At 47.6% G+C, this 25,344-nt stretch overlaps 1 protein-coding gene across 5 annotated transcripts in view; it reads right to left on the reverse strand.

The window, feature by feature from the left end:
* Nucleotides 1-25,344, reverse strand: part of SLC25A22 (solute carrier family 25 member 22) — a 33,040-nt gene that overhangs the window by 2,849 nt on the left and 4,847 nt on the right. For 2 of the 5 annotated variants that reach the window (XM_065755132.1, XM_065755134.1), the window contains exons 2-6: nt 17,211-17,326; nt 13,774-13,899; nt 10,655-10,710; nt 5,492-5,582; nt 187-305 (exon numbers count right to left, since the gene is read on the reverse strand). In XM_065755132.1, the coding sequence (XP_065611204.1) occupies nt 187-305; nt 5,492-5,582; nt 10,655-10,710; nt 13,774-13,899; nt 17,211-17,230 (412 nt within the window). In that variant the 5' untranslated portion in view covers nt 17,231-17,326. Of the gene's footprint in view, nt 1-186; nt 306-5,491; nt 5,583-10,654; nt 10,711-13,773; nt 13,900-17,210; nt 17,327-19,682; nt 19,752-20,596; nt 20,674-25,344 lie in introns of those variants that run through there. The other 3 variants (XM_065755133.1, XM_065755136.1, XM_065755135.1) reach the window with 3 other exon arrangements.

The raw sequence follows: 25,344 nt of genomic DNA on the forward strand, positions 1-25,344 counted from the left end.
CTTTTTGTAACCAAAAGAGCCTTTATAAGGCCAGGTAAGCAAAGGCTAGGAAGAAATAAGTTGGGGAGACGAGACATTTCTGCTACAAACTGAGGTGCCTCTGACTCAAGGTGGAGAGAAGAAGGAGAAGGATTTTTTTTGTCTCATTCCTCCTCCTGCCCAGTGCACAGGGAGATGCACACATACCAATTCGTCCCGCATCCTGCAGCTGGATTTTGAGCATCTCCATGGGAGTGGTGACAATCACCTGGCAGGTACCCGCTCCGCAGCCCGCCAGCATCTCCCTCAGCAGTGTCAGCTTCTTCCTACCCAAAAGGAAGAAAGAGACGGTCAGAGGAGGTTGCCAACATTCAGAAGAAGCCCCAAGCCCACCCAGCACAGTCCCAGACCCCTACACGGGAAGACTGGCTGCTCATTGTCATACCATGCTGTTCCAAAGGGTGACCCACATCATAGCACGCATGCTAACCTGGTTCTGTTTCAGAGGTGCCACATGCCTCAGTTCAGCAGTGCGCAAGAAGGGTACATACAGCCCTTTGCATCCCTGGAGCAAGAGCTGGAGCAGTTTCCCTCCTGCCAGGCTTGTCTTTTCAACACTGACAACAGCCCCAACAGCAAACAGAGACCACAGGGCGAGGAGCAGGAGGAAATAGTTCTAGTTGTTGCTTTCAACTTCTCTGACAAAAGCACAATATGTAAAAAGTGAATGTGAGAATCAAGAAGCAGTTCCCTTATGATTAGGAACTTCAGCCTTTTCAAACCTACTTCTTGAAGGCAGGAAAAGCAGCTTTCACACCCAACTGGTCCTGTACGGGGAACAAAAGGCACAACGGACCTCCAGTAGTGCAGCCCTGTGCATTTTCTGTGCCAGAGAGCTGAGGTCACTGAGGGCATGCTCTTGTCTTACAAAACACAGCTCCCTCCCTCCAAAAGCCACAAAACTGCCCAGCTACAGTTGAAAAGAGGAACTCAGGATGCAGAAAGGCTCAGAAAAGCTCAATTTTCAGAAACTGATGAATTCTCACCCTGTAAAAATCTCACACCTCAGTGGCACCAAAAATCACTGAGGGAAAAAAAAAAAAAAAAAAAAGCAGAGAGAGATCATACAGTCAGGGTGAAATTTTTATTGTTGTGTCAAACAAGGAATACTTCCACCTCCCCACAGCCCTGTTCCAGCAGCAATAGGCAAATGCAGGGTCTGAGGGCAACAAATGGAGCATTAATTGCTCCTGGGAACCACTGCAGCACATGCTGAGCAGGAGGCAGCACTGGGGATTTGCTCAGTTTCCCCCAGCTGGGGGGGGGGAGTATTGCTTTGCCTGCTCCCCACCTGCCCAGCTCTGCTCACCAGCTGCAGGGCGTCCCAGGACACAGCAGGACTGCCCTAATCCTGCTCGCCTGCCACGTCAGAGCACTTGTTTCTCCACCTCTCATCTTCTCTAGGCTGGGTATGAGAGCAGGGGATTAGAGGCACAAAGCCACAACAGAGATTACCATGGCTAAATATAGAGCTCCCCTTTGGGACTGCAGGAAGAAACATGGCATAGCATTACCTTTCCAAATTCTCCTGTGGACAAAACACAGGCAGAAGCATGGCTGCACAGCCCTTGGGGCAGCAGTGGGAGGACACAGACATGCACAGAAATCAGCTCCCCCACAACCTGGTGGAGCATCTCCTCCCTCAGCAAGAGCCCTGCAGCAATCCTGGAGCACACAGCTGGCTTTCACCCAGGGAGACTGCTTTGATGCCCAGTTCAAAAGCTCAGGAGGATGCCCTGTGTGTTCATGTGCAGGCCATTACCTCAGCATACACAAACCAGCCCACCTAGATTGAATTCCACGGAGCCCCACCAGCACAACTCAGCAAAGGCTTAGGTGCATGGGTGTATTTTAGAGAGATGTTAAACAGGTACATCAAAAGCATGTAGAATGAGGGCTTTCAGCTTTTGTTTTGCATCTCCTGGGAACCTTAGGAGGAGTCCAGGAAATAAAAGCAAACCAAGATAAGCAAATCTTTTGTCAGGAGGCTTAAAATTTACCATCCAAAGGTCAAAAATCCATCACAAAACTTTGCTAGTCTGCATGTAAAATGAGTCAGAAAATGGAGCATCTCTAGATGACAACAGGGGTTTCAACTTCAAGACAACACAGGCCTTATCCTCAGCTGTTTGAACAGTGGAACATCCCAACTAACTTCAAAAGCCAGAATCTCTGCAAGGATTTGGTCCAACAAGTGGAAGTACAGTCTTTTATCACAGTAACAGTGTTAAATATAACAAATATCACAAATTCTGCACTGATGGAAATCAGTCAATTTTTTCCTCCTTTCTTTCTTAGTCATTGACGCACGCATAGTGACAAATCAACAATGTTAAAAGGAGGCAAGGAAGAAGTTTCATGTTCTATGTAAATCCGAGTTTCAAAGTAGTGCTAAAAAATAAGGCAAAAACAAAAAGCAGGAAGTGAAGATTTACAAAGGTCTTTTTAGGAGCCATGTCCACAGTTAGTCTCCGAAAGCATTGGTATATTGCTGTCAAATTGATCTTTTTCAAAAGTTTCTGAAAAATCTTGATTGCAAAGGAGTTGCCAGTGCTGGGGGAAGGATACAAGGATAAAATGCAGGTAGAGATGATGAGAGTGGTAAGAAAATGACAAGGCCTGGAGGAGGAGGGATAGCAGGAATCTCATCCAGGGACACTGCAGAGCTTTTGTGATTAAGAAATACCTTATAAGAAGACATGAGACACGATTTACTGGAGCCAAGGCAGAACACTTAGCCAAGAACCAAACCTAGCAAGCACATGGCCAACAGCAGCTATATGGCACTCAAGGCTGTGGAGATAAACATGAAGCCTCCTGGAAAACTTTACAAGGACCAGCTTTTAGGAAGTGACTTTTGCTCTCACATTCTCTGCTCCGGATGATAAAGCTGCTTCTGTTTTAACAGCAGCTCTGAGTTTATGGCTTTCTTGATCCATCCAGCTTCAGAAATTCAGAGAAAAATCTCAACAGTTCCCTGTAACCCTGTAGGAAGGACATTTCCCTTCTCACATCATGCTTTCCCAGAGGCACAGCGATGAAGATCTGCAGGAAGATGCTTCTACAGATCCCCACTTCTGCTTGCTGGAAACCGCAGAGACTCTAAAGGCAAAATAATCACAGGACAATGCCTTGTTTTCAAGGGGGTTTCCAGCGCTCACAGGCCTCCTTGTTCCTAAAATGAGGAGGCATGGGAAGACCAGCACATTAAGTTTTGTTTCCTCTGGAAACAAGAAGTATTAACAGCAGGCTGCCACGCTGGTGTCAAGCGAAATAGAAACAGGAAAAGGAGCAGAAATTAAGCCCCCTATCCTACGAACACATTTTTCTTGTAACAAAAGGAGCAGGATAGTGCTATAGGAGGAGGAATTCACACCTGAGTTGGCCCCGGGGTGGAAAGACCTGCAGGAGCAGAATTCTCTAGGCTCAAAGAGACCTGGGAGGATCAATAGGGGCATACAGTCCCACCTGAGGTCCTACAGACCCAGTACATCAGCTCCTGAAGCTTCTATGAGTGCAGTCAGAAAAAAAAATAAATGAATGAATGAATGAATAAATAAATAAATGATACAGCCCCAAAACAGACTTCCAGCAATCTGCAGCCAGGAACTTCCTACAGCACCTGTGTTGTTTTCTATCTGGCCATTTGGAAATGGCCTTTTGGAAACAGGCTTTATGCCACACTGTTTTTCTAGCAGTTTAAAAGCAGGCTCATTTCACTATCAAGTCTTTTCAAAGGAAAAAAAAAAAAAAAGCTCACTAAAAGTTGCTGAGTGTCTTGAAGCTGTTTTGGGCCATTTGCCACATTTTCTCCTGTCTGCAACTCTTCTAAGTGCAAGTGAAGACACTCAGCAACTTCAGTCAGCAACTACTGATAAAATACGCACATTTTGTAAAACAAGGAACTGATAAACAGCACATTTCAAGCAAGATATGTGCCAGAAGCTTAGCAATGAAGGCATTCAATATTAAATAGATCTTGAGCACTTCCCTGTCTTATATCAAAAATAGCCAGAGAGAAAGGGACAGAAGCATCTCAAGGGAGAAGCCTGCAAACATCTTGGAAAGTAGAAGCAAGAGCAAGGCAATCCCCTGGCAGACGCCCAGATTCATCACCCAGTGAAATGACTTTGTCATGTGTACTGCACATGGGAAGAAATCCTCTAAAAGAGAAAAAAATGCTTCATACTGAGACCCAACCTATTAAGTCTTCGCTTCATAGATGGTGACAAAGAGCTACAGGCTACAGCAGTACATCAGGGTTCACTGTGCTGTCTACTGCAGGGCTGAGACCCACCACTTGTAAGAAGCAACAAGGACATCGTCACCTCCCACCTTCTGTGCAGAGTACAGAGACACTATTTGTAGAGACAGAAGACCACAAACAGCTGTGAGTCAATGAGTCACACACTCACATTAAGTGCTACTTAAGAAGACTGCAGAACAACAAAAAAAAATAATCAGTCATGAAAGGCTCACATCCTCAACCTGTATAAATCTGATGACTCCACTGATGTTGTTAAGCCACTCTGTTCTGCTGCAGCTGAAACTGGCATGGCATGTTACAAGAAGCTGTTAAACCAACTAATTGTGGCAGAACTTTGCATTTGCAGCAAGGAGAACTGTTGGGCTGAGAGTTAAGAACTGAGATTTTATCCCAGGCACATTGCTTTCTAACTGCTGTCACTGAAAACTGCCCATGCAGGACCCTTCACTGACTGCCTCTGGAGAGATGTCTTGGTCTTGAAGGGAGACATGAATGTCCTCTGAATTGCAAAGGAAATATCTCTGTGAAAACAGCATTAAATATCCACGATCCAGCTCCTAACATCTGCCATACTAGCACTTTTTACTAGCATTGAGTCCACATTAACCCACATTCTCAGACTAAACAGATAATCTTCTTCTTACGGCATTTACAATGGCAGTGCCCTTTGCCAAATTCGGGTTCATTCATCACCTCTTTTCAGCTCTCTAAAATTATTTTCAAGCTACAAAAGGACAAAGAGGGTGCTAAGTTTGGGGTCTACACAACTTGAGTCACCATCTGTTCAAGCTATAGTCACTGGAAAGCCAGAAAGAACACAACAGCATCCAATGGGATGCTGAGGACAAGGGTACTCCCAGCAGCTGTCTGAGCAGCCATCAGCACCATTGGGTTCCTCTCAAATATGCTGCTTACAAAGTCTGGACCTGTTAACCTTGGCTAAGAGCTAGGACTATTTTTAGAAGCTTGAAGAAAAACCAGTCATCCAGTGAAGAGCTTTTCACTTCCAGTTTTAGACATTACTACTTTAGCTCAAATGTAATCACTGGCTGAGCTGTTCAAGGTCAACTAATGTTTCAGTCATCGCATCACCACATTCCACCTTGACCCTGACTACTCAGCAGCCTCATCCCAAGAGCTAGTGTCATTTAAGTTAAATGCTTAAGGTCTGCATCCTGAACTCACCCATCTTTGGAGAGGTGATGCCGGAAGAAGTCATTGGCTGCCAGTTTGATAGCCTTTTCTGGTGTCACTAGAGTCAAGTTCACTGCAGCACCTAGAAAGGAAGAGAGGAAAAAGCCACTGGAGAATGAAAGAAGGAGCAGTTAAGTGGATTGTTCAGAAATGCACTGCAGCTCAAAACTGAGGACGCAAGAGCTGGAAGTTGGCTGATGGCAACTGGTACCTCTGCAGGTACCATGTGCTGCATGGACTCCTGGGGTTATGTGTATCACCACTGGGTGTCACCCTCTCAACAGCTGCTCAGTAGGATGGTTGAGCTGGCTTTTTGTCCACCGCAAGCCACAGCACGACCAGGGTTGTAAACAAACCTTGCTCCCACCACTCACCCAACTTCCTTTTGTCAGGAGAAAGGAGAAGCAAATCCCTGCATTGTGCCTGCCACAATGAGCAGCCTGCAGGGCCTTGGGACTGGCATTAGCGCAACATAACAGTTGACAGGCAGCTTTCAAGCTGCCCCGGGGCTAACAGGCTGAAAGGATGGTTGGTCCCATCCAACCACGTTGGGTTGGGCACCATTAGATTAGTGCTCTAGAATGTTCTCTTCCCTTTCAACGTTACAATAGATAGCTGTAAGATTTCCCAGCCTCCACACTGAGCTACAAATCTTCTGGGGGAGCTTAGCTTGTACTTGAAAACAGTCTAAACACTAAATACAAACACCAACTTTGCCAGGGTATACTTTTTGCATTTAGGCTTGCTGAGGACAACCTGCCTTCTCTTTGGAAACCAGAGTTCTGGGACAAGCCTGCCCTCACATTAATTCTTTGAAGATCTAGGAGGCTTGTTATCAGGAAGCTGAGCTCAAATTAACAAAAAATGTAAGGGCTCAACAGACCTAAGGAAAGATAACTCTCTGCTCCTGAGGATGGGCTTCTGCCTCACTCATTCCAAAAATGATTACAGAACCCATAAATTAGATGTGGGAAAACACAGGCTTGGGGGGAAGTTCTGCACATTAGGAAGTGAAGTGGCATCACAGCTGGGACCGGGAGATGGGAATCCTTCAATCTGCTTCCCCTGCTCAAGGATGCATTTCCATCACGTGGGAAGTCCTTAAATGAAATAGACAGCCTTGGCAGGACAGTCTGACACATTTTTCTCTCTCTGTCAGCAGCATTCTCGTTTCGTGAATCCACACAGCCTGATTTTCTAGTGAAGTGGCTACTTGCAAAGCGTTTCATCAAGTGCCAAGTTGACAACATCACCCTTGCTCCTAACAGTGCAGAAGTAATTACCCGTAGAGTACTGAGACAGCATAAAAAACCTTTTCCTTGGGAAAAAAAAAAACACACATGAAAAGAAGAATGTATTTGCTATTCTAATAGATGCACAAAGGGTTCCTTGAAAGAAAAAAATATAAACACAAAATGTCAAGGAAAAATATAAGCATTGGCATGTGCTGACATCCTCCAGGAACCATGGAGGCTCTCACATCAGTTTCTCCCTCAAATGCAAATAAAACGGAGGGAAATAAAACACACAAAAGATAGGGAAAAGTTAACCAATCTGTTTTTTTCCCACATCTTCAATATTTTCAGCAAAGCTGCTTAGCAGAGAATGGATAATCCCTGTCCTCAATAATCCATAACAGCTTCAAATCACTGGAGGAGAAATGAGATACTTCAGCTGCTGGCTGGATGCTTTCCATGGTGCTTTCTACCTCGTTACAAAAATCTTGCAGCATTTCAATTCTAACTACGTCAACAACTGTACTTCCCTAATTAAAGCTAATCGTGGTCTATAGGCAATTCTGCACGTACCTGAAGTAATGGCAGGCAATAAGAATGTAAAAAAAATTGTAATCATTACATTAAAAAAAACTATTTTGAAAAGTAGGGAAGAACCACAAAGATTGAAATCAAGTTGTTAGAGGCAAAAACAGTTAGCTGTTTGACAACTGAAACTGTGCCTTTTCTCTATGAGCCTTACATTTTGTTATTAAACACGTTTTTCGTAGAAGCTCTTACAACAAGCTACATAACACAGGACCAAGTCACCCTCCTCCTGATCTCCAAGCTGCATTAGTGCTGTTGCTTATGAATCCTAAACAATCAAGTTGATTTACTAAAAGAGAATTAGGGCATATCCCACCTTGCTGCATCATCTAATGGAAAAATAAGCTGGTGTTTTCTTGTGCCAGAAAACAGAGGCAGCTCTTCATCGAAGACAAACCAGAACTGAGGAAGCTGGGTAGTGAATAGTTTATATCACCCTGGCTCTATCTATCATAACTATCCCAAAACATTTATAGGGTACAGTGAAGTCTGGAAGACTTGGCGTGGCCCTGGCAGTGGGTAATTTTGGCAGGCAGTGTGTGAATGGGGGTGGTGACGTGGGAGATATTATTAGCAGAGGCCAGGGAAGGCTGACACATTACTGTAACACCGTGCTAAGAATATACATCAAACAAGGTGCAGCTAAACTTCAAACGTCATCAACAGCAAAGGGCATTTCTCCAGCCTGGTCTAGGCCTGTGGCCCCTGCCAGCTAGGTTAAATGTCTGCTTTACAAATAGCAGTGGGACTTTCCAGGACATCTGCTGGGATCTGTAGGTGACTTTTGGATAGCTTGTACCAGAGACTGGAGAGAGCTTTTGCCCTGAGTCTCCTTCCGTTGGTGTCCACACAATCCAGAAGCCCAGGGGCACTACGATTTATGAACTCATTTGCTTGGCATCATATCCAAACGCAGCACACAGACATCTCTTAGCACAGGCAGGGAGACACAGTACCACCAAACTTTGAGGCACTGCCGCTACCTAGATATTATGGACAAAGAACTTGAGAAAATCCTCTCATTTCTCAGCCAAACAAGGCCAAGAACAGCTGTATGTTTCAGGAAAGAAACTGAAAGAAATGTACAATATACACACCAGAATTTTCACTGAGGGCTACCCATACAAAGCTAGGAGTGTGTCACATGCTCCCCGTAAGATCTAACAAGATGACTTGCAGAAAAGTAGCCTGCAGGCTCAAGCCTTTCTCTTGTCTGTACCAGTGAGCTTTAGTTCACACATGAGAAAGTCCTTAAGTCACACAGTGGGAAAGGCTGGGCCCAAGCAGACCCCTTCTGTCCTCCAACAGAGGACAAGTATCCTGCAGGGATGATTGATGTGCTTGTGACTACCATGGGACACGGCAGATGCCACTCTAGCCTCTTAACAAACAATCCTCCTAATTTCAGCTTAACATCTGAAAATAAGTGCTTGTGAGTCATAGAACAACCTCTGCTGGGGAATCGGGACAGATGGAAAGGACAAGAACCTGCCCTACCATCTGATTTCCATCTCCCACTACTGCAACTCTGAGCTGTATCTTTACCTTCTTCCTCAAAAAGTACTACGCTTTTCACAAGTCTTGGATGTATTTCACTGTCTCATCTCTCACTGAGAAGGAGGAAAGGGCTCCTAATGTCAGCTCCCACGACTGAGATGTGGAGGAAAGGGCCACTGTACTTGGAAGACTCACTTTAGCACCTTGACCGTACTGAAACATCTATGAATTTCAAGAAGGGGCTGCAGCTTGTTCACAAAAACTTTACTCAAACCCAGCTACTCATTCAGTAATTGGAGGGTATAAGTTCAAGCTGTTATCAGCTCTCAAATGGAGGTATAAGGTTAGCGGGAAATGGACAAAGTCATCTGGACTCGTCTCTGCTCTTACACAAGAGGTGGGAAAAGCAAGAGCTATGCAAAACCCTCTGTCTCCTTTGAGATTTCTGCATGGGAGTGAAACGTGGCCCGAAGATGCATATCCTTGTCCTTGACAGGACTGAGCAGTCTCTCTCAAAAGCCCTGACAACCCTACAATCTCCTGTGAAAGTTCCCAGGAACAACTTCTTCCCCCTGCTCCCCAGGAAGCTGCCTGCAAATGGGTATTTATGGCCAAAGTTAAGGCAGGCCTCATTCCTGACTAGGAACACAGGAGGAGCCAGCTTCTGGGAAAAGGCAAGGGGAACACATTGCTGCTAGCACTGAGCATGGAGCCTGCCAGGATTCCTCAGTTATTTGCCTTGTTGACTGCTCCCAGAAGAGCTGCAATAAGGCAGCCAATCCATCCCCAGCATCCACCTCACTCCCCCAGAACGCCCACCAGCAAGTTGGGCAAGAGATGCTGCCTTGGCAGCCAGCTGCTGTACCAACAATGGATGGCCACAGTGACTGCACTTCCTTAGGAACTATAGAGGGATTGGCAAGGGCCACTGCTGCTGCCAACAGCAAGGAGCCAGCATTTCCAGACTCTTGCTTGAGAAGGAAGCAAGGACTCACTTTTTTTCAGGCTTTATCAATGAATGAGTGCCACAAAAAATGTTATCTGAACATCTCAGAGATTAAAAAAAACCTGCATACTCAGGCAATTGATTACCAGTACATAACATGAAACAGAGTTCAGTGTCAACTACGCCAGCTGCATTGTGTTGACAGCAAAGGCTGTAATTCCATGTTTTCCTCTACTATGATTGAATCAAAATTCGGCCTGCAATTCTTCTCTCTCCAAAATGTTTGAAAACTTTCAAGAATTTTGCATTAAAACTAGAAAAGACACCAACTGAAGAACTTAACTGCTACAGTGGACAGCCTAAACCATGGAGCCAGGAGATTTCTAGCAGGTTAGCACACGATAGAACAGCTGGAGTTCTACCACAAACCATCCTCTCATATTTTTCCAGCTCCACACACACCTGATCGCACTGGCAGGGGGCTCTGACATAAATTCAATTAGCAGCCACAAAGTAAGACACTTTGAGACCTTTGCTACTACCCTTCCGATGAGAATTACAGTGCCCAAGGTGGGAAGTGCACATGTACAGTCCTGGGACGGCAGCTCTGAGTAAACTGTGAGTAAAGGTGACCTTTAGTGAATGGTGAGGTTTAACACCAGAACAGCCATGGGGAGGACTCAAGTCCCAGATGGTGGATTGCTGAGCAGACACCTGGCATGGATCAGTTTACTTCCACACACAGCTGCAGCTGTCAGCATCTGCAGGTATTGCTAACGTACTGCACTACAAGCCAGAGAATACAGGCTTCTCCTCCCACATACACACACCAGAGCTCACAGAGCAAAGCCACACAGAGCTGAAGGAGCCCGACTAAGCCCTTCTTACCTCTGTACATGCCAAAGTAGCCTTCCGACCGTATTGTTTTAATGAGGCAGTCAGACCTGTGAACAGAACAGAGAGAGATAAATCGCAGGAGTTCAAAGGTGGGTGGAAGCAGAGGAAACAAAACTAATCTCTTGGAGTGGTTTTCATTTACAATGTCAGCAAAACCCCGAGCTAGGAGAGGAACAACATCAGCTGCTGAATGCACCATTGTTCCAGCTGAGTCCGACTTCAGCCCCTAATTCACAGGGGCTTTGAAACCCCCGGTTTGCCCCGCACGCGCTGTCTGCTTTCTAGAAACACAAAAGGGAAAAACGTCACTGCAAGAGCTGTTTATCCAGGGTCCCTTGTGGAGAATGTGCATGCGATGCTCCAACGATCAGCTCCCCATGCACATGCTTTTAAATTCAGTTCTAGAAAGGGAAGCAAGAAAGGAGGGTTGTAACCCGTCCAATGCTTGACTTTGTGAAATTCGACACAAGGCACACAAACAGGAGGTGACCTGAGCACTCAGTCATCTGTGGCCTCCTACGCAGCTCCCAACACTGACTTGTAATAGTGCCTCCCCCAGCAGCAGCAGTGGTCAGAATCACGCCTGGGGAGGGAGCGGTGGATGCCACTGAGGTCAGCTCCTGAGGGAAAGCTGTCACCTCCTTTGTTTTCACTGCATTTCCTCTAGATCTAAAAGCTCTGCAGAGTGCCGGAATTGCTATGAGCCATTTGAACACACACACGCAAAGTTCGGGAAGCCTCAGCACTGCAAAACCTGGCTGCTGGCTGAAGGCTGCTCTGGAGTCTCTAGAAGGGACAGGTGCTTGCTGCAGCTATACTGACAGAAGTATGCATGCATGTGTACGTTATTAAGGAGCAAAAGGCTCTTTAATGTAGTAATAAGGGAAACATAGCTGAAAATAAGAATGCAATTCTGAGAGGTTGGGCAACATAAGGAGGAAGCTTCATGCCTGATCTGCGGTAGTGCTGAGGTGGAAGAGAAGGAAATGCAGGCTTCCCTTAAGGCCTTTTTGCCTACTTTGGCCAAGGTGGTTTCTAGGGTAATACATTTGCAAAGAGCCTGCCTGCGGTGCAGTCAACCGAGGCAACAAGCCTCTCTGCCCTACTGTGCCTCAGTGCCATGAGTCTCCTTCATCTTTGGGCACTGTCCCATATCCCCATCATGCTCTTTCTGGGTGATGCTGGAGGCAAGGCACCATCCCTGAACCAGCAGTGGTGCTCTGAACAAGCCATAGCAGAGGGGAGTGGGAAGAGCTGCCTCCACACCACGCTCACACAGCCTGCTGCATCACTGTGAGCCCTGCACCTCACTCCCCACCCCTTAAGCTGCTGCAAAGGGCAATGGAGCCAAGGCCATGCCTGGCTCCCTTTCTCTCCCCTGGAAAAGGGTGCCAGGAGCCACAGCTAAATTTATACAGAACAATGTTCAGGGCACACAGTCAAAAGCCCAGCTCTCTCCATACTCTAGGCCTGCTCCAAAGCGTCTTTGGTTCTCTCAAGAGAAGACTTACATAATTCTTTCAGTCAAACTGTCCCACAGTCCCCCAATGCTAAAGGTTTCTTGATCTGAGCAGAAGCAACACATGTGGTGTTAAAATTAAAAAGCTCAAGTTTTAAATGAGTTCTCTGGCTTCCTAAGGGCTCAATACATACCTCTGAGATCTGGTATCGAAAGGCATGCAGTATTTCCTAAAAAACAACCCCTATAGCTGGAGAGCATAGATAAGCCTTCTCAATACCCACTTATCTTAAGGATGCTGCTGAGGACATGCTACAGGCTTGGGAACAGCATCCTCTTAATGCCATTCCCTTGCTTGTCCAAGCAGTACACTGGACAGCCTGATGTTATCTGGATGTGTTATCACTGTTAGCTCCTTGTCCCTGCTGGCCTCTGGGCCCCCAAAAGACCTGTACACTTACCCCTACTCGTTCAAGCTCACTTTCCACATATCAGAGCAATGCCCTCCACATTACTCATCCATATTCAGGCTATGTCTCGGAAGGAGTCAGATCAGATAGGTGAGGTAAATCCACTGTATTCCTTAACAGTGTCTCATACCACAGCCAGCCTTGTTACAGAGCAGATCTGCAGTTGGCTGCTGGAAATTAGAAGTATCTCTCCTCCTGAGCCACTCCATGCATTGTTACAGCATTGCTGCAACTGTCAAGGGGAGCACCAGCCTGGTGCTTGGTGCAGGACAAAGTCTACAACCAAGTTTATGCTTAGTTACACATCAGCAGCTAGAGCAAGGAGGCCCACAGACTGAAACACTCAACACAGAGCGCTTCCTTCCTATTCCCACTCTGCTCCAAATTCACCTGGGCAGGAAAGGGGGAAAATAACCAGTGTGGAAGAGCAGGGAGCAGGCAGCACACCTTCTGAACAAAGCAGCAGGAGGAAAGGACACGCACTGCCTTCAGTCCCAACCCTCTTTCTCCCCTCGATGATACAGAAAATTTTTTAAAACTAAGGCCTGTCTCCATACCATAAGAGAAAACACCTCACACTAAGTATACCTCACATTCCCACAGCAGACACACAAAACACAGGTGAGCTGGATACATTTGCGTCTTCCTTTCCTAAAGCTTGAAGCACAATTTTTTGTACAAAGGGCTGATAAGAAACTACAGTGTATGTCAACCAAAGATGTTACAGAAGGACTGCACAGCAGTATTCGAGGGCAGAAATAGGTGACTGTGCCCTTTTTAAAGCTGACAGCAAAGGAAGGAGTTGTTACCTCCAATATGACAATGAGGGAAATGGAAGAGACAAACCCCATGCACTCAGTTGTGGCCTAGCAGAGAAATGAACCAGGCTTTCTATGCTGAGCCCTCCTCGCCCTTTTGACCAGTGCTTATGAGCAGAAAACACACTGCTCCCAAGAAAGGTAAGCAAACAGACATGCCCTCAGCAGATCTCAACTGCTGGGCTCAGCAGCCAGAACAGACGCATTGTTTGTTTTAGCACAGCTTACTTTGAGATTGTTCCCTGGTTTTCCTGAGGACAACCCAGTTCCTAGAAGTGCTGAGCTCACCTGACAGAGGTAACAACGTGGAAGGATGCCCTGTCAAAAGTTCAGGAGCAAGCTGCCCACGCACACAGTACTCACATGCTGGTGTACATCCGCTGGCCATTCTGCTGGTTCTGCAGGCGAGTTTTTGCCAAGTCAATGGGAAATACACAGGTGACCCCGATCAGCCCAGCTATGCCTCCATTGATCAGCTTGGCAGGTAAACTGTAAGGAGACAAGAAACAGATGTCTTAGTCCTAGGATAACTCCAAGGGAGAGAAAGAGGAAAGAACGTGCTCGTCACTGCAACCAGGCAATGAACATGTTGCTGCGCCATGAGGCTGTCCACCCCAAGCATGCAGAGAGCTCTGCCGCAAGACAAAGCTCAGCCCTTGCTGTATGTATGCGGTAGGAGGGAAAAGCAGTACACAGCACCAGGACAAACCACTGCTGACAAGGACCTGCTTAGCATGGAGTCCTCCATATGGACAGATTTCAGACAGGGCCGGCTAGCACTCAAGGCAGCAGGTTTGCTGGCAAGTGGTTCTCAGAGCTGTAATCAGATACACACCTAATGAGAAGTTCGTGGCATGTCACCCGCTCCCGTTACATGGGACAGAGCGTGGCAGAAGCGTGGTCAGCTACAGATCCACAGAGCCATTTCTAGACCCGCTGCTGGGGGAACAGACACGTGAGCCCAGCAGAACACTGGCAGCCATGTGCCTCAGTGGGGTGGCAGAGCAACACACGGCACAGAGAGGTGAGCTTGTACTTCTCAGTGACACCAAAACCTGTTGGCTTCAAAACTGCAGGGCTTTTTTTCACTCATCCTTCTGTTCCCAGAGGGAATTCCTGGAATCTGGAAGCAGCACTGATTGAACACCAGAGCAGCTAAACACAAGTTCCCAGTAAATTCAATTACTCCAAACACCCAGCACTTACATGCTCGATAAACCACTACACACTGAGACAAAGGAAGCCTGTTTGAGTCAGCTCTCTCCAATAAAGCACAGGACACGGCTCCCTGCACACAGGAGGTGTTGGATATTAAAGTGACAGCAGACAGCAGCCGTACATAAGCATAGAGCTGGGCTGGACTGCAAGACCTTAAGACTCTGCTGCATCAGGGACCCTAGCATCACAGGCAGAGGAGCCTGCAAACCCCTCCACTCGTGTCTCAGGACACAGGAAAATTTCAGATAGTAAATACGCTTCATGGTGCACTCCTCACCTAACTCATTATTACACTGAAAGCTGAGGACAGAGCAATAGAAGTGTGTCAAGACGGAGGTTCCACAGTATTTCGAGACCGGACTATATCAGCCATGCCACATTCAGCTCTGAAGTCACTGCTGGCAGGTTGCAAATGCCAGCCATGCCTCGTGCAGCCTCAGCTCTGTCACCACTTCTCTAAGTGTCTCTGAGACACGCAGGGCAGGCAGACGCTTGCCTCTCACAAGCTGTTCCAACAGTAAGATCACCTCAGGGTTTACATCAGGTGGGAGTGAGGCACAGGCACATGGCAAGCATCATGCCCATGAATCACTGATTTCAGCACAGACCCCAGGGAACAGCCTGATAAGTCTGGGCAAGCCAAAAACTTGGAGCAGTGTGGCTGCAGAAGGCTTCTTGCCTTATCTGCAGATGAGAAATCCTTGCTCAATGCTCCCACTGCATCTGAACCCTGGCATTCAGGGACCCCTGAGCACTGGAGAAGGAAACTATTACAGACAGTGCAGCAGTATCTGGTGAAAGACTCGGATAAAGTTACACGCGCACAATTGCAGAAATGCAATGCCCTTGATCTCACCTTGCAACAAACTGCTGCCGTGGATTTTAGTCTTTCGGTATCAATATCATTTTGCTAAGGGTTGACAGACCTGCATTGCAAGAGAAGAGGTAATACAGAGTATCCTTCAAGCTTCAACAGATCTCCTTGCTTGGCTAGTGACCACTGCAGACTAATGGTCCCAGAGATAGGAAGAATGACCTAAGTAGGATATGGTCAATGAATCAGGGCACAGGGAGGAACCTGAAACCGAGGAACACATGGAGCTGGGCACCACACCTGAAGCAAAAGCTTTTCCTTTATGACTAAGCCACTCCATGTCTTAGCTTGGTACTTTCTGCTCTCTCACAGGATGAGAACACACTGTTCTCTCCTGTTCTGCACAGCACCTGCCTCTCTCTGCCCACAGTACAGTGCTTAGTGAAATGGGGCCAATGCAGACTGACATACAAGTAAAGCCACTTGCTTAGTTTTACACTAGAAGGGGTAGAAAAACATCAAATGCTCTTCCCCAGTCCTTTTAGCTAGTCTCTGCAGTCAGCAGCTACTGTTCACACTGACAAGAGGGCTTAGGAAGGGCAGGTCTCAGGGAAACATCTTCCCTTCCTTGAATGCCAGGTTTCTAAGGGCCACAGAGATCTGCTCCATACACTCTGCTAAGACTATCAGGGACACACACGCCAGGCTTCACGAAGGTGAATCTCAGCACGCCTTTCATTAATGTAAGAGAAGAATGCCAAATGCTCTCCAAATTGGGCAACTGATGACAGGCCAATCTGGGCACATAGATACTCTGTAATGCTGTCTTGTTATCAGTGCAGCTCAGGACTCCTTCACTTGCAGAAGGAAGGAGGGCATGAAGATATCGTGATCATGGCAAATGCTAAGAAGAGAAGCCCTCACTCCTGTAGCATTCAGACATTGCTAAACCATGGACCATGTTTCATCCATTCGCCCACTGATCCAGGCCAGTTGCTTACCTCCTGTCCTGAGCTGGCAACCTGGAAAGGCAGATGTCAGAAAAGGGCCACACAAATAAACAAAAGCAGGAATCCCACAGCACATAGGAGTCATTCATCTCAGACAACATTACAAGCAGCAAAAAAGTGAAACCTAGATGTCACACAGAACAGATCCATTTGGCACAGATCTCAGGAAGCTAAGGGGATAATGGCATCTTCTGAGAAAACACATCCCAAGTCATTTCCAGAGAGGACTCAAATTAGCCTCTGCACATGCAATGGGCCAACACTCTTAAGTTCCCACTGTGCACTTAAGAGTTACCAATTACCCATTGGCGCTTTGCATTCCTGCAATCACTCAAGTGTTGAAGAGCTATAGAAGGGCACAAGTTAGCATCTACACGGATTCTGTAATTACAAGCACTGGACTCCTGGTTGGCCAAGGAGCCGGCTTCGTTCCCTTGAAGCTATCAAACTGAAGTCAGCAGGACAAGGTGACCTTTGAAAGAGGAAGCAAAAAGCAATGGACTCATGGAGAGCCAACAGCAGAGGACAAAAGAAGTGAGGAAAACAACAAAGCAGAGACTGTGACAACATGACAAAGACACAAATAAGAAAATGCTGAATAAAATAGGTAAGAAATGAGCAGTGAAGGAAGTGAAGCTGTTTATGGCCAGAAGAGATGATCAGGTGATTTTCTCCAACCTGCCACATCGCAGAAGGGATTGAGTTGGAAAGACTTGAAGAGAAAAATTCAAAACACCACTTAATTTTTTTTAAGTTACCTGATCTGTTTATCAGCCATTTAATTCCAACTTGATCTTGTTAAGAAATGGATTTGTTCCTTCAAATAGTTCCTTAATCACTTCTTCAGTTGCTTCTTTTTCAGTTTAGCTTCTTCCTGGGAAAGAAGAGAAGGATACCAAGGAGACAAAGTTGAGTACTGGGCTCTTACACTCTTGCTGGGCAGGCTGCAGGGTGAGACAGAAGAGGAACTTAAGAAAGCACCCGGTCTCCTCTAATAGAGGAGACTGAGTTGCTGACTGAGTTCCCGAGGGAGCCTTATAAATATATGTCTGTGTATATACAAATATAGATGCACAAATGGGAGGAAGAGCTGCCAGAGCTGTCATGCTCCAGTAGCACGTGAACAACCTTGGGTACCGCTGTTCTGAATGCCAGCGCACGAGCCCTGCCAGGCACCCAGGACAGCGGTACCCAACGCTGTCCTGAACATCAGCATCTCCAGACCCAACCCCTGCAGGTCCACACTCCAAGACGCCACACTTCCATGAGGCATCTCAGCATCACTCAGCCACTCTTGGCTCTCTCTCCCCTTCTAGTTGCTATCTGGATGGTGAGACTGAAGCAGAGGAAGTTTCCTTCTCCTTTGCATCGGGAATGGAAATTTGCCCCTTGATTGCAAATATGATTTCTAATCCTCACAGAATTTCACTTTCAACACAGTCCACATCCAAAAGAGTATTTTATTTTGGCTTACTTCAATCTATTTCCCTATCTATTTAACCAGAACAAGACCAAAATATAAAAACAAAGTAGAGAGGCCAGCTACTGCTGGCAGCCTGTTATCCCAGCACGGACAAACCCCGTACCAGGAAACCTCACATGATAATATCTACACCCTCAACAGGATGTTTGTGTTCCTTGAAGCAGCAGCTCTGACAAAACACATGCACTGAGTGGTTCTGATGCCCTGTTCCAAGCTCTGGTACACTCTCTATGTTGTCCCTGCTGTAGACTAGCCCCCTGCTGCACTGCTCCCCAAGAGTCCACATTGCAAAGGGCACCCCAAGAGCAGACAGCAAGGCTGCTAATGCACACCCCTGAGCTTCTTACCTGCCATCTAATCCCTTCTTTCTGTGCAACTTCTTGACGTCAGCCCTCTGTCTGCACAGTGCCTTCCCTGTCCGTCCCACCAGCAGAGTGCTCGTGCTGGGCTGAAAGCAACCCTCCCACAACCCCTGGTGTGCTGAGACCCATCCAGGCTGTACAGCCACCAAATGCCTCTACTCCGTCCTTTGCCCCAACAAAAGCTACTCAGCCAGCAGATGTGATCATTTAGCTCTTGATAACTGTTTGTACAGCACCTGGCACAGCAGAGGCCTCAGTGCTCACAGCCAGGGGATTTTAATGCATTACGGGATTTTAATGCACTGAGGTGGAAAGCTTGTTTGAGCTCTGTTTGTTTAAACAGAGCTCCAGCAAACGACCATTTGCAAAACAAGCCCAATATCACTGTAAAATCTACCTGAGCACTCCAGAATTCCCTGAGGCCTTTAAAAGGAGATGTAGGATGAAACCCTGGTGCCCCTCTCTGCAGGGAGAGGCAGAGCCCAGTTCCTCCCGTGGCAGGAAAACAACTGTTAGAGGCTGGAAAGAGGATGCTCAAAATCTTACAGGATATTTTTAAAATCCAGAACAACATTATATTTGTATACATTAGTCGTGGAGGACTAAGCTATATCACCGCAGGAATACAATGTTCTTTGGAGTCAAATAACACAAACAAAAGCAGCGAAGCAGAGCTTCTCCAGCCAAACAAGTGCATGGTTCCAGGGTCAACAAGCAGGGCTTCTACCCACTGCTGCCTCTACATTGGGGCAGGGGAACCCAGCAGCACCCCAGGGTTGCTTGCCTCTTGGAATGTCTCATCTAAACTCAACATCTTGGCTGTGAGGACAACAGCAACACTGAGACCAGGAACCTCCAAGGCAGGAGTAACAGGGGAAACTGTTGGCAGTGGGAACAGAGCCATCAGAACGAGACTTCAAGTGGAAGGGGGGTTCCTAAATTGCACATGCCATAATTAAGAGAGTGAGAGCTGCACAGGCGATGAATTATATGGCATTAATTCCTTCCTAGAGTGCTGTTAACACAGCTAGGCATGGATTAATGCCCCATTACTCGCACACCAGGACATCCCTTCTGCATTTATTAAAATGATCGAGCAAATTAGTTTCAGAGTGACATGCACACTGCAGTACAAGGAAGCATCTCTGTGCTCAGCAGAGAAGCACCACAGCCCACACTGCCCCGCGTAGGCAGCCCAGGAGCCTCCCTCCATCCATCTCCTCTCTCCCAGCTTCCAAAAAACAGCTCCAGAGAGTGATGGAGCAGCCCAGTTAGGGGCAGCATTCCACAAACTTAGCTTGGGATGCATCTGATCTTCACAGCTTTTGGTGCTGGAAAAATGATACCATTCTCCTTCCTTTTCTTACTACATAACCCACACTCACCCGTAAGCCTTCCTATAAGGTCTCCTCTGGGATGGCCAACTCCGCATGCCTCAGACCTGCTGCACAGGGCTGGACTTTTACCCTTCTCCTCACCTTATCACCCAAAGGAAAAGTGCTTACTCTGGAGAACGCCACAAAACCATACAGTAATTATAGGAATCCCAGGGCAACCTCAGGCACAGAGGGATGCATGCAGCCCCACAGTGTGTGCGATGTGCTGCAGCAAAGAGAGGGAGTGGGGGCAGCACAGTAGGCGTTCAGCTTTATCCCAGATCAGTGATGTTTGATCCAGGGGATCCTACCACTCTACGCTCTCTGCCCTGTCCTGCTCTCCCTCTTCCAGGCTGAGAAATGCTGATTTATTTGAGTACACACAGCTGCTGCCTTTACAGAAGACCTTGAGCCAACATTGCTGGCACTGCTGCTGAAGGAAGAAACCCTGTCCTCTCCCCATGCCATGCATGTTCCCAACCCCAGTTTCATGCCAGCACTAACATTTGTTGAGGACAGTCAGGCAGGGATGACAGAACTCAAGGCCAGCACATGCTGGAGCTGTCACTGAAAGCAAACATTCAAATTGCAACCTTTACTTGAAAACAAACAGCAGAAGGGGAAAACAGGACTCCCATCCACATATTTCCATTTGTCTTGAGAGCAGACAAACTCAGTGCCCCAGACAGATATCACGAAACAGGCTGAGGGTGAGAGAAAGGAGCAAAGTCGTGCCAGCACACACCATGCAGAAGATACAGCAAAGCTACTGATCATCATCAAGGATCAGTAAGTATCCCTGCTGCCTCGTGAGCCACTTGTGCTTCTCTGGCAGCAAAGTGGGACAGAGCATCTCCTTGGTCTCGCAGTGCCAGCAGGCAAGCAGAAGCCCCATCACTGCAGCTGCACACTGACACACTCACCCACCACGCAGCCAGGAGAGAGCCCGCAGCCAGCAGAGAATGTTCACGCTGACCCTTGGAAGCAGCCTGGGGTAGTAGTACCCTGTGGCTCAGGTGAAAACAGGCCAAAGTCCCTGTGGGGAGGTGCCAGGCCTCCTGCCTGCCTCATTGGCCCCAGCATGCCACCAAGGACAGGTCTGGTGGCATGGTGCCTGATAGACTGCAAGGTAGTGGGGACACTCGCTCCTCCTTTACCATGGCTCCTGAGCTCTCACTGCAGCTCCTTGCAGCCTGCCCTTTACCTTCAGGCAGGATGCCCAACCTGAACCAGTAGACTAAGGAACAACATGCACCCTGCTTGGGAACTACTGTGGGACTCAGGTGTACTGCTGGATAGCAATGACATCCATGAGTCAGCAACTTGATCTAGAGTAGCCATCCCTGTTCCTTGCAGGGGAGCTGGGTCAGATGGCCTTTGAAAGTCCCTTCCCAACCAAACAATGTTATGACTCTGTGATTTTCTAGACAACACTTCAGCTTCAGGAAAACAAGCTGCAAATAAAAATAGCTCAGCATCTCATCAGAGGCCTTTGCTCACCACACCACTGTCCACCTGGCCTCAGCTCTCCCCTGGCCAAGTCTCTCAGCCCCCAGCTCTGCTCTAGGAAATGCATCTGCAAGCTGGGTTCCAAGCAGGGCACAAAGCTCTACCACCCACCAGAGCACACACCACCAGACAGCGGGATCCAAAGAGAGCAGCAAGGCGATCACGCAGTGCCAGGCCATCTGCACTGAAGTCAGACAGACCCAAGGAGCTGAGCCAATTGGAACCAACGCCAGATACGCCCTTCAGCTTTGCATGTCTTGGGAAACCACCCCAGATTGAGAGAATAAAAGCTTACACTCAGCTTAGAGCAGGGCTTACCATGATGCAGGGCTGAGCTGCAGCACTGCAGCACACCAGGAGGTCCTAGCACTGAGCTGGGACTCGGTATTGCAGAAGCTTGCAAACCTTTTGTCAAGGACAGTCCTTGTCCTGGAGGCTTTGCAGCTGAACTGTAAGACGGGATGAACAAGGACAGCACGAGGAGCAGTGACTCAGCCAGTGCTCACACAGCAACTCCTGCTGTCTGAGGTATCAGGGCTGTCAAGCTGAGGAAATAGCAGGGCAGGCTTTGGCAGGGCAAATGAGCTGGCAGTCATTTCACTGAGAACAGCAGGAAGGCAAGACATTAAAACGTGCTTATGAGGAAGTAACTAAGGCAAACTTGATGTTACCTCTCCATATCTTCCACAGCAACATGGACAAAGCAGCACAGGAACCAGAGGGCCAAACTCCCTTTCCATGCATCTCTTACTGTAAGATCTTCAGTGCCATGGTGACACAAGGCCATAGCATAGCAGCAGCAGAAATCCAGACCCGGCATCTTGCTCTAAAGCAGTGGCAGGCTCCAGCCTCTGCTTTGCAGAGACCAGCAAATCCATGCACAGATTCACAGGGTTCTGTAAGAAGTAGCTAGAGAACAACTAACTCATGTGCAAATACAATGAACAATCTGCATGGAAGCTTCTGGAGAGAATGTTTATTGAAATGAAGTTTACAATAGTCTGTGTTACTTTGCAGCTGAAGCAACAACAGTGGAAACATAAGCTAACTGACAGACAGGAAGGCAGCCCAGACACGACTGTGCTGGTATTCAAGAAAGTTCACAGCTCGGACATTGTGGATGACACAAGCGTCTGCTTATTGCCAGCAATCCCCCTTCCAAGTGCTGCTGAGAAATCGTGTAGTCACACATTGAACTGGAATGATTCAAAATAATTTTAAACCCATCTTTACTCTGGATCAGTTCTCCAGACTCATTTTTATGGAATTACAGCTTCAGAGAGATGAAGCATGAGCTGGAAAAGGGACAAATTAACTGGAGCTGGAGCGAGGAAGACCAGAGACACAGATGGGAAAATAAGCAAGAATTTGTATAAGATCTGTTCTTTTCACTAATCTGTGGTGGCCATGTCCTAAGGAAAAGGCAGAACAAAAGTCTGATGGCAACAGACAGACCAATCCTTTGATCAGGAAGGACTCACTGTGAAATGAACTGGTGTGAAGCCTTCTCTCAGGTGCTCTGCCAAAGAACTGAAAGAGAAGAAAAAAAAGGCTCCCCCCTCCTCCTGCTTTAAAATAATCACCATGTGCAAAGCAGCAGCTAAAAGCTACCAAGGAAAATGAGGGCTGGAACCAATCTTGTTTGATAGGAACAAGGCACACAGTGCTGAGCTGAGATCCTCGAGCATGAAAGGGCTCATTCATCCATCGGCAACAAAACGAGGGTCTTGGCGCACAGCATATTGCCCTCCTCTGAAGAAGCTGGGCTTCAACAGCCCTGTTGGGAAGAGCAAGCATCATTTCCAGCCAAATCATGGCACCTAAACACCCTCAGAGCTGTTCCTGCCTGACACCTTGAAGCGAGTCCTCCTGGGATGGTGCCAGCTCACTGTGGCCAGACCCACGGTTCTTCCTATACATGGGGGAAAAAGGACAAACTTCTTTTGACAAAGAAAACTAAAACACAAATCCAAGTTCCAGTTTCCGCTATACTGTGTAGGTGTTGAACAGAGCATGTGCCAAAAGCAGAGAGCATTACCACAAGCACACACACTCCTGTCCAGTTTCACGTGGTCTTCTTACCCACCTGCCTGTAAGAGCCTGACTGTCTCAGCGATGCTTCTGCACAAGCTCATGGTGACAGGAAACAGTTCAGGCCTTGACAGCGTAAGCTTACCAACCCAGGGCAAGGGGCAGAAGCTCCGAATGAGGGAAGTAACAAGGGGGAGGGAGAGCAGGCAGGATACCTGCACCTCTGCACCAAGAGCTGTTGTCACATCGTGCTGATTCATTCTATTGGTGCTTCCTGACATACAGCATAGGAAACAGCACTGGCTGTTTAACAAACCTGCACCAAAAGCTTCCCTCCCAACTACTGCACCTGCTGTTAATTCCCTTCACAGCTCTGCTCATTAATAAAAATACAGTTCAATAAAAAAGAACCGCACGCACCAACACCTTGCCCAGATTCCCTCAATGCTGCCTGATCCTGAGTCACCGCCAGCGATTAACTGTTGCCATTCAGCGAGGAGGACACGGTTATTAAATTAATAGGGGCTGCTTAACCTGGCTACAAATATACACGAGTTCTTTGTGCCTTAGTGAGCTAATAAGGCATGTGCTAATTACATTAATTCAAACAAGCCCAGTGTGCCCTGAGGGCAAAGGGAGAGAAGGGTGCAGCACACTCAGGCTCTTTCATAATAGCTGCAGAAGAGGGGATGGTACTTGCCTTGACAAGGCTTTAGGAGGAACAGTATCTGAGCACTGCAGCTCGCATCCTACATGCCTAACACGCTAAAAACTCTGGGTACAACGACAGAAACAGGATTCTCTCTCCAAAGCTCCAGCACGGCTTGGCTCTCCCTACTTCTTTCATTGCAGCAGTGAGCATACCATGAGCTGCAGGCTGACACTAGCTGCTCTGGGCCCACCAGCTGTGGCAGGAAGGCCACAATCCCAGAGGCTGGGTTGGGTTCAGAAAGGCTCCTGCCCCTCAGCTCAGGGGAACCAGATCCTCACCTCTGCCATCACCAGAGAGGGGCCTTCCTCAGTGCTCAGTGTGCCTGCCTGCCAGCACAGCAGGCTGGGAGAGGAAGAGGAAGGGCAGAGGAAGTCTGTTCTAGGATGTGTGCACGTGTTCCTGTGGACACTAGGGGACTCTGATGGAGCAAAGCAAGAGGTTTTCTCCTCTGTTCTCACTTCCCCCCATAACACCGTGCACCAGGCAGCACACAGTATTGCCCCTGGGAGGCACAGAAGCAATCCCTTCTCTCCAGCAGCAAGGTTAGCACCACAAGAATCAAACCAGTGTTTTACAGACATGATGCTTGCTGTTCTCCCCAAAACCAGCATCCCCCAGTAGGCACAAGGATAGATTTGGGGCTGTACAAATGCAGCACAGCATGGTTCGTCCTGCACAAAGGAGGCTCTAGTTCAGGTTTCATGAAGCCCTGACTCTCGGCTGGAGGAGAAGACAAACATTTTCAAAAAGGAAACCATAATGAGGATTTTTATCCCATGGAAAGTGTATCTCTTTGAAGCCACGTCACTCCCTTTCCCAGCAGAGGCTGTGGTTACTCAGTGACTAGCCCTGCTTAAACACAGGCCACTGCCAACAAGCACGCAGCTCCTCCTTCCCAAGCAGAGACCGCATACAAGCTTTGAGCTCAGACAAGACCATTGCAGGTGCCTTTTGTACAAAAGATCACGTACAGAGAGTAAACAATATCCTCCCACCATCCCAAATGCTTTGCTACAGCAAGTAGAGACCTTTCTGAGGAAGACAGCTTATGTCATCACCTCCCACCGCTTAAGACAGAATGTGACTAATACTCCCAGTGCTCTAGAAGTGCCAGCTAAATGTCACGTTAAGCAACACTCCTTGCCTCCCAGCCACAGGAACAGCAATACAGGATAGCTCTCAGAGGACACTGCTGTTCCCATCCCTTTGCTGTACCGGTACATGAACATACCTGCTTTGCTCCTACATCACAGAGCACAATTTTCTCCTCCCTCTCAGCTGCTTGCTTACGTCAAAGCTCTTCAGAACATGGCAAAATGGTTCCTAACCACACGTCAGCAGCCCCACACGGATCACGTTGCTCCTTAAGGAGGTTAGCAGCTCCACAGGGGAAACTTAGACATGCTCCATGACAAGCAG

The sequence above is a fragment of the Cyrtonyx montezumae genome, unplaced genomic scaffold, assembly GCF_038088225.1.
Source record: "Cyrtonyx montezumae isolate F1298 unplaced genomic scaffold, pur_monq_1.0 scaffold_10, whole genome shotgun sequence".
In the NCBI taxonomy this organism is placed as follows: Eukaryota; Metazoa; Chordata; class Aves; order Galliformes; family Odontophoridae; genus Cyrtonyx; species Cyrtonyx montezumae.